We start from the raw sequence: 14,693 nt of genomic DNA on the forward strand, positions 1-14,693 counted from the left end.
ATAGTATATTATGCAAAACAAACCCAAATGATATTTTGCAATAATGACAGGTTAATAAAATCTGACACAGTGTAGTTAATAAACCATGAAATAGGCTCATGAAAAACAAGTTAAGCCAGCTTTTCATTTGTGCTTTTGTCCCAGTGCCTCTAACTGCAGCAAACTCTATATTACTAGGAGGGATGCCCTATAAAAATTTCTAAGAAATACCTGATTTTTCTTGACACCAAAAACAATAATAAAATGAATACAATGTCACTGGTAAGGTTCCCGTTAATGTTATCTTTCTTCAGGTGTTCTCAAAGCTTTTCACAATCTGCACAAGAATGCCCTGAATGTGCCAGAGGGGACAGTATAGAAGTGACAGAAATGATTATTATAGTAGACCTTTTTATGAATGTGATCTAGCCTTGTTAATGGACTGATTATGCATTCTAGTAGCCAGTGTAGTCTTGTTAAATTTGGAAGTACATCTTTAAATTAACACATTCAAAAGCAACATGTCTCAAGTTAAACTATTAAATTACTTATGATTGTAAAAATTCTATATGTGTGCCTGGAAGTAATGGAACAATAATGGAGGACTGAAGCACATTAGTTAAAAAAAAAAAAGAATTTACATACAGAACTTAATTGGAGCCAATTCTTTGTGTCTAAAACTTAAGTATTGTTTATGGTTTATTTTGGTTTTGCTATACCACTGTTGCTAACTTGCAGATCAAAGCAGTTTACACTTCTAAAATCATAAAAGAAGGAAAGGATTTACAATTTATATATTTTAAGAACATAAGAAAAGCCTTACTGGGTCAGACCAATGGTCCATCTAGCCTAATAGGCTGTCCTCAAAGGGTGGCTTCCCCCACGTCTTTCTCAATAACAGACTATGGACTTTTTCTCCAGGAAATTGTCAAAACCTTTCTTAAAACCAGCTATGCTAGCTGCTCTTACCACAACCTCTGGCAATGTATTCCAGAGCTTAACTATTCTCTGAGTGAAAAATATTTCCTCCTATTGATTTTAAAAGTATTTCCCTGTAACTTCATCGAGTATCCACTAGTCTTGTAATTTTTGATGGAGTGAAAAATCGATCCACTTGTACCCGTTCTACTCCACTCAGGATTTTGTAGACATCAATCATATCTCCACTCAGCTATCTCTTTTCCTAGCTGAAGAGCCCTAACCTTTTTAGTCTTTCCTTATACGAGAGGAGTTCCATCCCCTTTATCATCTTGGTCTCTCTTCTTTGAACCTTTTCTAGTGCTGCTATATCTTTCTTGAGATTAGGAGACCAGACTTGAATGCAATACTCCAGGTGAGGTCATACCATGGAGCGATACAGAAGCATTATAACATTGTTAGTCTTGTTAACCATCCCTTTTAAAATAATTCCTAGCATTGGCTGTTGCCGCATATTACATTACATTACTGTTTTCTATCCCTGCAATACCTTTCAGTTCTAGACAGTTTATAAAAAGAATTAGTCTGGGCATTCCCAGGGAGCTTACATAGTTGAACAGATAGAATGTGCTTACAAGAATTGATGGATAGCATGAGTGATGGGATCTGGGGAAGGGTTTATAAGATTTAGTTAGATCATTTGACAATTTTTTTGAAAAGTATAGTTTTCAGTTCTTTCCTGAATGTTTTGTAGTTGGTTGTCTTGGTCAGTAGCTTGGAGATGTGGCGTTCTATTTTCACTGCTTTGGTAGCTATTAGTTCGTCATAATTTTTCGCTTTGTATGCCTTTTACTGGGGGATAGATGAAGAGAGCCTTTGTTCTCCTTGGTCTTGATGTGTTTTTCTGATTAGGCGGTTGTTTAGGTAGCTAGGACCAGTTCTATTTAGGGCTATGAATAGGGTGCAGTAGAATTCGTATCGTATGCGTGCTCGTATTGGGAGCCAGTGCGAGTCTCGGAAAATTCCCCTGCCTAAGTCCAATAGATTACAAAGAAATAGAAATATATATTGGTACTAGATTCTCGGTATGTGTCACATTAGGATAAAAAATTATATTGAAAAACCTTGCACTGTAACTATAGCAAATTGTAACCTGTAAAATGTATACTATGTATGTCAACCTGTAACTTGTTCTGAGCTCTGTGGGGAAAACGGGATTGAAAATGAATTAAATAAATAAGCTTCTCACTCATCAGTTTCACTTCAGTTCTACCTGGGTGACAACAAAACAAATTCTAGCAGTGTATGTGGAGTGTGCAGTGTAGTTGGCTTTATTTTCTGCTGATGCTCTAATTTGAAAATATGTTGGGGTAAATCTTTCCTATGCCTCTCTAGATACAAATAACCTTCCCACGAAGGTCTGCCTTTAAAGTCTCACAAAACAGAAGTGGTTGCTCCATAAGCAAAACATTTGACATTAATTCTGCCTTTTGTCTCATAGATATTTTCAAAAATGTATCTCTCTTTAAAATTAACTAGGGATGATCTATCACCTCGTAGCCCCTAAAATCCACCAAGCAATGAATATATTACTGGATAAGAAAATATAATTGAAATCAATATTTGCAATTATGTCAGCAAGTTATTTCTATTGGCCCTAGTTTTGTTTCCTAAAAATTACTTTGACATAGAAACATGATGTCATCTAACCACCCTTTCTGTAAAAAAGTATTTCCTTATGATTACTCCTGAGCTTATTACCTCTTAATTTAATCCTATGCCCTCTCATTTTAGAACTTCCTTTCAAATGAAAGAGACTTGACTCATGCGCATTTACGCAATGTGAGTATTTAAACATCTCTATCATATCTCCCCTCTTATGCCTTTCCTCTAAAGTATACATATTGAGGTCTTTTAAGCCTGTGCCTGACGAACACCACACATCATTTTAGTAGCCTTCCTCTGGACCGACTCCATCCTTTTTATATCTTTTTGAAGGTGCGGTCTCTAGAATTGTACACAATATTCTAAATGAAGTCTCTCCAGAGTCTTATACAGGGGCATCAATACCTCTTTTTTTCCAACTGGCCATACCTCTTCATATGCACCTTAGCATCCTTCTAGCTTTCGCCATCACTTTTTCAACCTGATTGACCACCTTAAGATTATCACATACAATCACAACCAAGTCCTGCTCTTCTGTTGTGCACATAAGTTCTTCACCCCCCTAAACTGTACTGTTCCTTGGGTTTTTGCAGCCCAAATGCATGACCTTGCATTTCTTATCATTAAATTTTAACTGCCAAATTTCAGACCATTCTTCAAGCTTTGCTAGGTCTTTCTTCACACCATCCGGGGTGTCTACTCTATTGCAAAGAGCAAATCTTACCTGATAGCCCTTCAGCAATATCGCTTATAAAAATGTTAAAAAAAACAGGCCCAAGAACAGAACCTTGAGGCACACCACTGGTGACATCCCTTTCCTCAGAGAAATCTCCATTAATCACTACTCTTTGTCTACCACTTACCAGTTCCTGACTCAGCATGTCACTTTGGGGCCCATACCAAGAGCACTAAGTTTATTTATTAGATGTCTGTGTGGAACACTGTCAAAGGCTTTGCTAAGATCTAAATATACTACATCTAGGGCATTCCTTCTACCCAATAATCTTCTCACCCAGTCAAAGAAATTGATCAGATTTGTCTGACAAGACCTACCGGTAGTGAATCCATGTTGCCTCCAGTCCTGTAATCCACCAGATTCCAGAAACTTTACCATTCTCTGTTTTAAAAGTGTTTCCATTAATTTTCTTACCATAGACTAACTGGCCTGTATTTCCCTACTTCTTCCTTACTTCCTCTTTTGTGTAGAGAGACCACATCCACCTTTTTTCAGCCCTCCAATACCACTCCTGACTCAAGAGAAGCATTGAAAAAGTCATTAGAGCCACCAGAATTTCCCTAAGTTCCTTCAGCACCCTCAAATGTACACTATCCAGCCCCGTCACCATGTCTTCCTTTAATTTAGCTAGCTACTAATGAACACAACCCTCTGAAAATGGATCAGGGTCTACCACTCCACCATCCTTATTCTCATATGTCTTCTGTGGTTCCACTTCCGGATCTTCAGCTGTGAACACAGAACAGAAATAGTTGTTAAGCAATTCAGCCTTTTCTTTATCAGCTTCTACATATTTCTCCCCTTCACTTTTAAGTTTCACAATTCCACTTTTGCACTTCTTCCTATCACTGAAATATCTAAAAAAGTCTTGTCTCCCTGTTTTACAGTGTCAGCTATTTTTTCTTTCATTTCTATCTTTGCTTTCCTGACTACTTGACAAGCCTCTCTTCACTTTTCCAGATATTTTTGCTAAAAAGTCTTTTAGTTTTGTAGAGCCCAAAGCATATGAAATTGTTTCTTCAGGTAAAGTCTTCCAGAAATGTTCTTTCTTTTAAATTCATCCATTCATACTTGCTGTTGGGTTGGTTTATGGTCAAACATTACATTGTGGCTCCCTTTTATCAAGCCGCGGTAGGGTTTTTTATCACCTGTTGCTGCAGTAAAAGCTCTGACGCTCATGGGAATTCTATGAATGTCGAAGCTTTTACTGCAGTGGCTGGTGATTAAAAACTCCCTAACACATCTTAATAAAAAGGCATCTATATTAGGTATTTTTGAAACCCTAGAATACTCTTGTCATTTATGTTCATTTTTGCCTCTTAAATACTACTTTTGTTTTTTTCCCTTTTTCAGGTAGGTTGGGTGCTTGAGAATATAAATGCTACATTTCTTTTTTTTTTTTTTCTAGCATAAAAATGACATTTTATTTAGAAAAAAAATAGAAAATTGTTGGCCTTAAACAGTGTCAGACCACTAAATGGTGCTGGCAGTTGTTCCCAAAGATCCGAGCACAATTCCGTCCCCACAGCCAGTCACATTTCCATTAAAGAGGCCAAAAAACTGGAAACAGGCTCTCACATTGTCTCTTGCCCCATTGCCATTTCCCTGGAACTCAGCCAACGAAGTTGATGACGACAAGATGAAGGATGATGCTGGCAAAGAGGAAGTCGGCAAAGGCCATCTCGGGCGAAATGCTCTGGAAGTCGCTTTTGTTCTGTGGGTTTATTTGAATCCTCAGACAGACAGCCAGGACGAAGGAGCCCACGCAGGAGGTGAAGCCCGACAGGAAGGAGTTGAAGGGAAAGGTGCCCACTAGGAGGCAGTAGACAAACTGCATGGCGCCTGTCAGCAGGATGTAGAGCAGGTAGGCGTCCAGCACCTCCAGCCGCTGCGGCGTCAAGCTCAGGTACTCGTCCAGGAAGCGCGACACCACCGACACTACCGACGTCGACATGGTCTAAGCGAGCGACCTCCCCCCACGGGCGCAGAAACAAGCATGCTACATTTCTATTCATTATTTTTTAAATTTTTCTGTTTTTCCTTGTAACTACTGATATTCTTTTCTTGTAAATTGTGCTTTATGTATTTTATAAAATTTAACAATCTTGCTTAAAATTATATACATAAGCCTTCCTCCCTTCTTCCAAACATTTGTGCAGCTGGTGCATGTCACCATCATATAATGGAAAAGTATTACACCTTTTGTAGTTCACTGTATGTAGGTCTTGATTTTATTGAGATTTCCTATTATGCCTCCTTCTCTCTTGATACCAAAGTGTGATAGTAATCCAGTTGAAGAGAATTTTCTTTGAACCAACGATAAATGTGAGTTGAGGCATCTTTATGGTGTTGGACACATTTAAACACAGAATCCATGACCTTCGGGCCTTAGTTTCCATGTTTTTTCCAAGTTTTATTTAAAATTTGATTTAACGCCTATCTGAAGTTCTAGGGACGGACTAAAAAAAACAATGGACCTATACAATCAAAGACATGTCGAGATTCCTCTGGTTGATGACCCGGTATACAAGAACTAAGTTTTAGTTTAGTTTAGAAAAGAAAAACATTGAAGGAAAAACAAAAGGAATGAAGGGATTAACTTGTTTTACTGTTATGTATCTGAAAAACAGAAAAGGGAAGGTCAGTGTTCGAAGGCGTCTTTAAAAAGAAAACATTTTAATGCACCTTTGAATTTATCCAAATTTTGCTCTTCTCTAATATTAGTTGGCAATGAGTTCCAGATCATGGGGGCAGTTACTGAGAAAGTTGTTGCCCTATACAAGATTTTAATATGATAGGATGATTCTGCACATGCTTTCTAAATTCCTGCCTGAGGTGGTGTTGAATGTTCTCTTAAACCAATTGATCCTTATGCCAACATTTTTTCCTAGGCCACGTGTTCATGAAAGTGAATGTGCCTTATACAACTTGGATTGCAAAAGAACATTAGGTTGGATTATAAGGAATCTCTTAGAAAGTCTACTAAGCTTTTTGTTTGTTTTTGCCTCAACAAACCTGGGACTACGGTAGCCAAATCTAACTGAATTCCAAATGGCATCACTTTTACTAATGCTTCATGGGAAGAGATCTGCAAGTTGTAACATGAACTTCTGTCCACACATTCACATAATATTACTCTTTAGAGAGGGATTTCCAATGCAAGAAACCCTTTGATGTTTAAAATTCAATTCTTTGCCCCCCCCATCGAGTTCTGTTTTTATTATTTTGAAGTTGCTTGCATTAAAAAATTAAAGAAAAAGGATTTGCTATCAAACCTATGGTTGTTGACTTTTTATATTATGTTTTCCTGCTTTTCCTCAGTTTCTGTTATAACTAGGGATTGCCATCTCTGAGGGCAATGATACCTTGTTTGTCCTCAGAGAAACAATGTTGCATGCCTGTAACATATGTTCTCTGAGAACTACATGATATCATATCTTCACAGAAGTTTGCTTATAATAATAAGAGTTTTATATGGGACTGTGGTAGCCCCATAGGACAGTCTATTGAATGATGTCACCTATGTGTGAAGACTGTTATCTTGCTGTTTTCAGAAAACATCTATTACAGATAAGCAACTTTCATATTCTTTGCCAATAAATAGCACTGATGAAATCTTATATAATGAGGAAGTTATGTTCTGCTTGTTTTTGTTCATTGGCATTTCGTCTTTGCTTTTGCCTTAAAAGCTTGAAGGCCCATGTGTTCTGCAGATTCAAAAAATCCGCAATGTTTCTGCACCAAAGGATAATGAAGAGTCTCAGGCTGCTCCTCGAATGTTGCGTTTACAGATGACTGATGGCCACACAAACTGTACAGCAATAGAATTTAATTATTTATCTCAAATAAGGTGAGTGCCATACATGAAAGAGATTGTTTTGTTTATGCAATTTTTATTATCCTGCTTATATTTTTCCTATCCTGTTTCCCTGAAAATAAGACCCATCCCGAAAATAAGCCCCAACATGATTTTTAAAGATGCTCCTAATATAAGCCCTACCCAAAAATAAGCCCTAGTTAAGATTGACCCTCAAGCCCCCTCCCCCCCCAAAAAAAATATACCCGACACTCCCTAACTCCATCCCAGACACTAGTGCTGCCTGATTTTCTCAAAAAAATTGACTCGTTGATTCAGCAACCCCCACCCCTGTTGCTTTAGGAGGCCTCGGAGCGGAGATATGTCAGTCTCACTGTGGGAGGGTTGGTGGGGTTCTGCTGCACAGGGGGATGGGAGGGAGGTATAGAAAGATGCTGCACAAGGGAATGGGTGAGAGGGGAGGAAAGATACTGCACATGAGGGGGGGGGGGGTGAAAAAAGAGGAAGAATTGGGGTAGAGGAGAGGAAGGGAGAGATCATTGTTGTAAATCATTGTTGTAAATGAAAGTAAGCCTAAGTGGATTTTTTAGACCCAAAATTAATATGACACAGTCTTATTTTCGGGGAAACACAGTATTAAGGAGTTGCTTCAAAGATTTGAGTAGCTGTACAGAATTAGATAATGTAACTGAACAGAGTTGTTTTCTGATTGAGAATGGAATAGAGGAGTAGCCTAATGGTTAGTTCAAAAGGCTGACAAATGGAGAAACTAGGTTCAATTCTCACTGCAACTTCTTTTGACTGAGCAAGTCACTTAACCCTCCATTGCCACAGCTACAAAATAAGCACCTGTATATAATATGTGTTTGGTTTCAACTATAAAAAGCGATACATCAAATCCATCCTCCTTCGTAAATCACAATCCCTTTCCTCAATTTTATGTCTATGACAAAATAGCTAATATCAGTAGTTATTTTAATTATTTGCTTTGTTAAAAAATAAATTTTGATAAGGCTTTCTTGTGAGTGTCTAATTTATTTATTTAGGCATTTATTTGCCTAAAAAGCATATTATTTTCTTCACCCCAAAAATTATTTGAACATAAAAGGACAGTCTGAAATCCAGTCTTCAGCTAAGAGAATTAATACCCAAGTAGATAATGGGCTTTCATACACATTGGGCTACTTTTACTAAGCTGCACTAGCGGTTTTAGCATGCGCTTAGCGCATGCTACATTGCCACATGCGCTACATGCTAATGCCTCCATAGAGCCGGCGTTAGTATTTTACACGTAGTGTGCGCTAATCTTCAACGCGCACTAAAAACACTAGCGTACCTTAGTAAAAGGAGCCCATAGTTGCAAGGATAAATAAATTCTTGCTGCAATTCATAGGTATAATCATAACCCAGTTTTCAAATTATTTGTATTGTATTTTAAGAGGATGATTTTATAAAGGATTTACCATGTATAAAATTTTTTTCTATATGTGGAAAAAGCTTTTTTTTTTTTTTTAAATTGTCCATTGTATATGCACCCATAAGTGTGCATGATGGCAACATGCGTACTTGTACACTCCATTTAAATTACCTAGATCTCTGAGCAATATTTTACTCTCTCTGATTGTTATTTTAGAAACAATTGATGCAGGTCATTTTGCATGTCAGAAACCACTTACAGATACCTCTTGTACTTAAGGCTTCAGAGTCCTTCTTTTATTTTTTAAGAGGTCTGTGCTAGGATCGCTGCTTTTTAACATATTTATTACTGATCTAGAGATGGAAATAGCTGGTGAGATAATGACAATTGTGACCCCAGCTTGAATACTGTGTGCAGTTCTGGTCGCCGCAACTCATAAAAGATATAGTGGAATTAGAAAAAGTACAGAAAGGGGCAATGAAAATGATAAAAGGGATGGGACGTCTTCTCTATGAGGAAAGGCTAAAGCGGCTAGGGCTCTTCAGCTTGGAAAAGAAATGACTCGGTGGGGTATGATAGCGGTCTATAAAATACTGAGTGGAGTGGAATGGGTAGATGCAAATCACTTGTTTACTCTTTCCAAAATTACTAGGACTAGGGGGGCTAATGATGAAGCTTCTGAGTAGTAAATTTAAAATAATTTGGAGCAAATATTTCTTCACTTAATGTGTAATTAGACTCTAGAATTTGTTGTTGGAGAGTTTGGTGAAAGCAGTTTTAGCAGGGTTTTAAAAAGGTTTGAATAATTTCCTAAAACAGAAATCCTTAAACCATTATTAAGATGGACTTTGAGAAATCCACTGCTTATTCCTAGGATAAGCAGCATCAAATCTGTTTTACTCCATGGGATCTTACCATGTCATTGTGACCTCGGTTGGCCACTGTTGGAAACAGGATACTGGGCTTAATGAATCTTATTCTGTCCTAGTATGGCAACTCTTATGTTCTAACTAGTCTTATATCCCGTTTCATTAACGGGTGCTAGAATATGTGTGTGTGTGTCTGTATTTATTTATTTCTCTCTCTCTCCTTAGCCTGTTTCTGTATTTCTTTCTTTCTTTTTCCTCGGCTGTCCACCACCACCCCTTGCCTGCTCTCCCTGTCCATTCTCCCTTCCTTTTACCTCCCCTGTGTCTACCCCCCTTCACTGCTCCCCTTATCCAGCAGCAGCCCTTCTCCCTTTGTTTTAACTCCCACCTGTCCAGCAGCATCTCTTTCCTGCTCCACGTGTCCAGCAGTAGGCCTCCCTTCCTTTTTTTGCCCCCCCTCCATCAGCACCTCTTCCCATGTCCAGCAGCAATCCTTACCTCCGTTCTTTTTTGACTGCCCTCCACCTCAAGCCGCCACCGACAGCCTCTGCGGCCTGCTCCCATTTCCTCCTCACTGTCGCGCGACTTTCCCCCCCACCTCCCCAGGAAGCTTTGTGCGTTTCCGGCTTCGGCTGCCTCCTGTCTGCAGGCCACCCACCCGTCTGTGCGCACACATCTGAGGGAGGAGGAGGAGGAGGCCGGGGTTGCGTGGAGCAGCAACAGCAGCAGCTCGGCCATGCAGTCAACGTTAGGCAGAGCCTAGTCGGGCATGCACCTTGTGCTGCCCGGGCCGGCTCTTCACTTCGCTCGTGGAGGTGATCGGCGGCTGGCTGCGGTCCCTGGCCCGCTTTCAAAGTTCAGTTTTTAGTTCAAAGCCGACGCTGCAGCTCCTCTCTCGATCCCCGCATGGTGCGGTTCGAGAGAGGAGCCGCGGCGGTGGCTTGAGCTAAAAAATGAACTTTGTCAGGTAATTGCAAGTGTTCAAGCCCGCTGCCAGAGAGAGAGAGAGAGAGATGCTGGTAAGCGTGCATGCGCACTCTTGTGGCCACATCCCGACAGATCAGATCTTAGGGAACACGCGGCAAGAGTGTGCATGCGCGCTTAGCATTTTATTATTATAGATAAGTCGTCCTTTGGAATTCAGGCATTTTACCTGGAAAACACATTTGCTAATGGTTTATATTTTATTTGACATTTACTATACCACCTTTAATACAAGATATAATAGCGTAGTAAAGGACAGCAGATAAAGACCTGAACGGTCCATCCTGTCTACCCAATAGTTACACAAATTATAAATTTGTGATTAAATTGTCCTTTGATATTTCTGGGTCATAGACTGTAGAAGTCCACCTTGTACTGTCCTTATGTTTCAATTACTGGAGTTGCCATTGAAGCCCTCTCCAGCCCATCCTGAGCCCTTCACTGCACATGCATAAGGATTACTGGTGTTGGTGACTAGAAAGGAGGCTGCAAACTTCTTCGCTCCTGAGGGAGTACAGGGGCATTTCTGGGCAGCAGATCTCATCAACTGGTGGAGATTGGACATCCCTGCCAGCCATAAAACCAATGCTTTGGTTATGGAGGGGGCCTGAGCTCAGGTGGAGTGTGAGCCAGACCGCCAAGTACCTCTTGTGACCACACCATGAGAGTAAATCAAGTTACCTAGCATGAAGCAGAGGATCTCCATGGACACCAGGATGCAAGTTTTCATATACCACTTCTCCTTCCCATGGAATTGTATTCTTCTCTTAAGTTACTGTATATAACTGGTATAAGGTGGTTCAGTGTGACAGTGGCAGGTAGAAAGAAATGCACATGCATGGTGAGACAGTTAAAAAATTTATAGTTTTATAAACTGGAATACTTATCTATATGGTCTCAATTGGTGCTTTCAGGACTTAACATATTCTATTTTCTATGGGGAAAATTTGCTATGGATAAGAAACTTGTTAACCTGGTTCCAAAAGTCTAAACTTGTTAACCTGGTTCCAAATGTCTTTTGGCTGATGCTTAAGTTTTCAAACAGTTTTCTATATCTGGTTATGTTATAACCTTTGCTTTTCTGTCCATCTTTGTCATGTTCCATGAATTTGATAGTCTAACCTTGGATTAGAAACATAAAAACATGACGGCAGATAAAGGCCAAATGGCCCATCTAGTCTGCCTATCCACAGTAACCATTATCTCTTTCTCTCTCTCAGTGATCCCACATGCCTATCCCAGATCCTCTTGAATTCAGACACAGTCTCTGTTTCCAACACCTCTTCTGGGAGACTGTTCCACGCATCTACCATCCTTTCCGTAAAAAAGTATTTCCTCAGATTACTCCAGAGCCTATCACCTCTTAACTTCATCCTATGCCCTCTCATTGCAGAGTTTCCTTTCAAATGAAAGAGACTCGACTCATGCACATTTATATTATGTAGGTATTTAAACGACTCTTATCATATCTCCCCTCTTCCACCTTTCCTCCAAAGTATACAAATTGAGATATTTAAGGATTGTGTGGCATCTAGTCAGCTTGGACAGGTTCTGGCCTTTACACATTGTGTGCAAAATAATTCACAACAGGAAAGTGGAACAAAGCATGGCTGACACAAAATAATAATAATAAAATGTAATAGGTCAGGAATACAACTTTTCATGTTTAAGTTGATTTACATATAACCACCCAGTTTCTAAATAAGGTTCTTGCATGTACAGTGTGTGTTTATAGTGCTAGTCATCCTTTGTAGCAAAAAATATTAAAATAGGTTCTTCGTAGTCAAATTAAATGCCATCTGCAAAGAGGAGGAGTGGTCTGGTTTACAGAAACCCTTAAATGGACTTAATGAACCTTCCTTCCTAATATATGAGGGTAAATCAAAAAGTAAAGGCAAAATACATTTAACGGCTTTAATAGAAGTACCTGTGAGCAATTGAACAATCGCTTTTGCACATAGTCCCCATGCAAGATGATACATTTGTTGTATCGTTCAACTAACTTCTTCATTCCTGCAGAGAATAAGTTTTTCGGTTATTCTGAAGCCAGGTGAGCACCGCTTCCTTTACTTCTTCATGCTTTGTCTTTTGCCCTCCTGGTCGCAGTGATGCACCCATGTCTCATTGTCAGTGATAATTCTGTTCAGAAAACCCAGATCTTCTTCATACTGTCTCAGGAACTGGGTCACAACCTCCACATGCAGTTGCTTGTTTGGGAACCCATCATGTGCAGACTTTCCTGTATCTCAAGTCATCATGCATTTTGGCAAATGCAGATCCATAACTGATATCCACATCTGCAGCCAATTGAGACACTGTTATCCGTCGGTCTCTAATCAAGGCATCCACCCTGTCAATGTGCTCTTGTATACGTGATGTTGATGGGCGACCAGAATGACCATCGTCAGTTACACTTGCTCTTCCTGCTTTAAACCTTTCTACCCACTCTTAAACCTTTCATTGATTCATGGTGTTATGTCCATATTGAGTCAATATCTGATGATGAATTTCCATATGTTTCACTCCCTCTGCCCAAAGAAAGCACACTACTGTACGTTCTCTGATGGTGCAATCTTGCAATGGAGCATCTGTGTTTCTGACCTTGTGGCTACCATATGATTAAAGGCAGATCGCTGCACTATGCATAGACAAACTCTCTAACAGGCAATGTATGAGTACATATGTTGCATTTCACTAGCTCTGTTCCGGTATATTGCATAATTTAACAATTGCCTTTAATTTTTTATTCACTCTTGTACAAGCAAGTACTCTGCTCAAAGAGCTTTACTTGTTTTGTTGTAATCTTTCAGTTGAATTTAGGACATTTAATTTAGTTTGCTTAACTGGCTTTGAAAAACTTAACAATTAGAAGGAGGCTCTTCAAATTCTTTGCTACACTCTTCTGAGCAGTGCATTTGTTCCTATAAAACCAGCTCACGACTGTGAATGTGAGAAAATTGCTGATGTTTTATATATTGACCTTAGGTAGAATAATGGAACAGCTCAAACATAGTTATAAAAGCCCAGGTGTATGTAATTGCATATCAGCCTGCATTTAGATAATAATAAAATAGATTAATAGTTGTGGTTTTCTGTCAGCTGTCTCATCTCTTCTCTAAATGTGCTGTCATTTAATATGCTGTTGTGGAATCTTAACTTTAAAGAAAAAGTAGCCAAGCTCCATCTCTTCCCCTTTATCCCATAGTTCTGATCAACATGTAATGTTGTGGCTTGAAGCTGAATTTTTCACACTTTTTTATGTGCAGAGTTCAGTATGGAGGACTACTACATTCAGCTCCTGATTGGTAAGGCCCTACTTTAGTACACGAAGAGGCGGTCGGAGCATACAGCGAGTAATTTCCTTCACTCGCTGGCGCTCTGGCTGTCCTCTCCTGCCTCTCCAGCTGCCCCCTCCTGCCTCCCCTGCCCGGTCATTCGCAGTCACAAAATACCACGAATGACCGGGACCGCGAACCGCCAACCAAGAATTTGCGGGGGAGCACTGTATTTCTTTTTTACTTTTCCTACCCACAAAAGCAGTCAGATCACATAATGGAGTTAAGTAAGCCATAGCTTTATTAACATAGGTCATCAGGGTTGCAGCCTCATAACACTACACTAGCCATAAACATACATGTATCCCACCTTGGGAACCATTTGTCATGTTACTTGCTTACAGGTTCAATTTTAGACATGCTGGGACCCTGGGCAGAAATTAAGGAGGGGGCCTCTCTTCTACCTGCCCCTCTCTCCATTTTTCCACCCACCATTACTACCACATATAAAACAACTTTAAATCTAATCTAATCTAATCTTCTATTTCTGTGTCGCGCATACCTATGCAGGCTCAAGGCAACTTACATAAAGAAGAGAGGGAAAAAGGAGAGGGACAGGGAAGGGAGGGAGGGGGAGAGAGGGGGGAACTTAGGCAGGAATGGGAAGAGGAAAATCTGAGTGGAAGGTCAAAATCAAAGAGGAAAATCAAAGAGGAAGGTTTTCAGTTTTTTCCCGGAATGTGGTGTAGCTGGGTTCCGTTCTGGCCATTTTAGTGAGGTCATACCAGGTTTTAACTCCTAGGAAGGTTAGCATGGAGTGAAAAACATGCTTGTATTGGAGATTCTTTGTTGATGGGAGGTTTAGTAGTATTCTGTTGAGGGTTCTGCGAGAAGTAGACCATGCCTTTGAGAAGAGCTGGATGATTGGGGCCGCTGAGTTTCCCTGAAGTATTTGGCAAATGATGCATGATGTTTTAAATTTTATTCATGATGGGATGGATAACCAGTGTAATTGTTTGATGAAGGCTGAGAC

At 39.7% G+C, this 14,693-nt stretch overlaps 2 protein-coding genes across 3 annotated transcripts in view; one reads left to right on the forward strand and one right to left on the reverse strand.

Moving 5' to 3' along the window:
- TDRD3 (tudor domain containing 3) overlaps positions 1-14,693 on the forward strand; it is a 308,084-nt gene that overhangs the window by 123,057 nt on the left and 170,334 nt on the right. For both annotated transcript variants that reach the window (XM_033948249.1, XM_033948250.1), the window contains exon 4: positions 6,988-7,148. In XM_033948249.1, coding sequence (XP_033804140.1) covers positions 6,988-7,148 — 161 coding nt within the window. The remainder of the gene's footprint in view (positions 1-6,987; positions 7,149-14,693) is intronic.
- On the reverse strand, positions 4,905-5,252 carry LOC117362222 (dolichyl-diphosphooligosaccharide--protein glycosyltransferase subunit DAD1-like). Its single transcript, XM_033948251.1, has one exon. It carries the CDS (start codon positions 5,250-5,252, stop codon positions 4,911-4,913), a length of 342 nt encoding a protein of 113 aa, XP_033804142.1. The 3' UTR covers positions 4,905-4,910.

Source organism: Geotrypetes seraphini, chromosome 6, assembly GCF_902459505.1.
Source record: "Geotrypetes seraphini chromosome 6, aGeoSer1.1, whole genome shotgun sequence".
NCBI classification, from domain to species: domain Eukaryota; kingdom Metazoa; phylum Chordata; class Amphibia; order Gymnophiona; family Dermophiidae; genus Geotrypetes; species Geotrypetes seraphini.

Bases quoted from the DNA above. Each gene is read 5' to 3' on its own strand.
- LOC117362222 (XM_033948251.1), bottom strand. From the start codon at position 5,252: ATGTCGACGTCGGTAGTGTCGGTGGTGTCGCGCTTCCTGGACGAGTAC.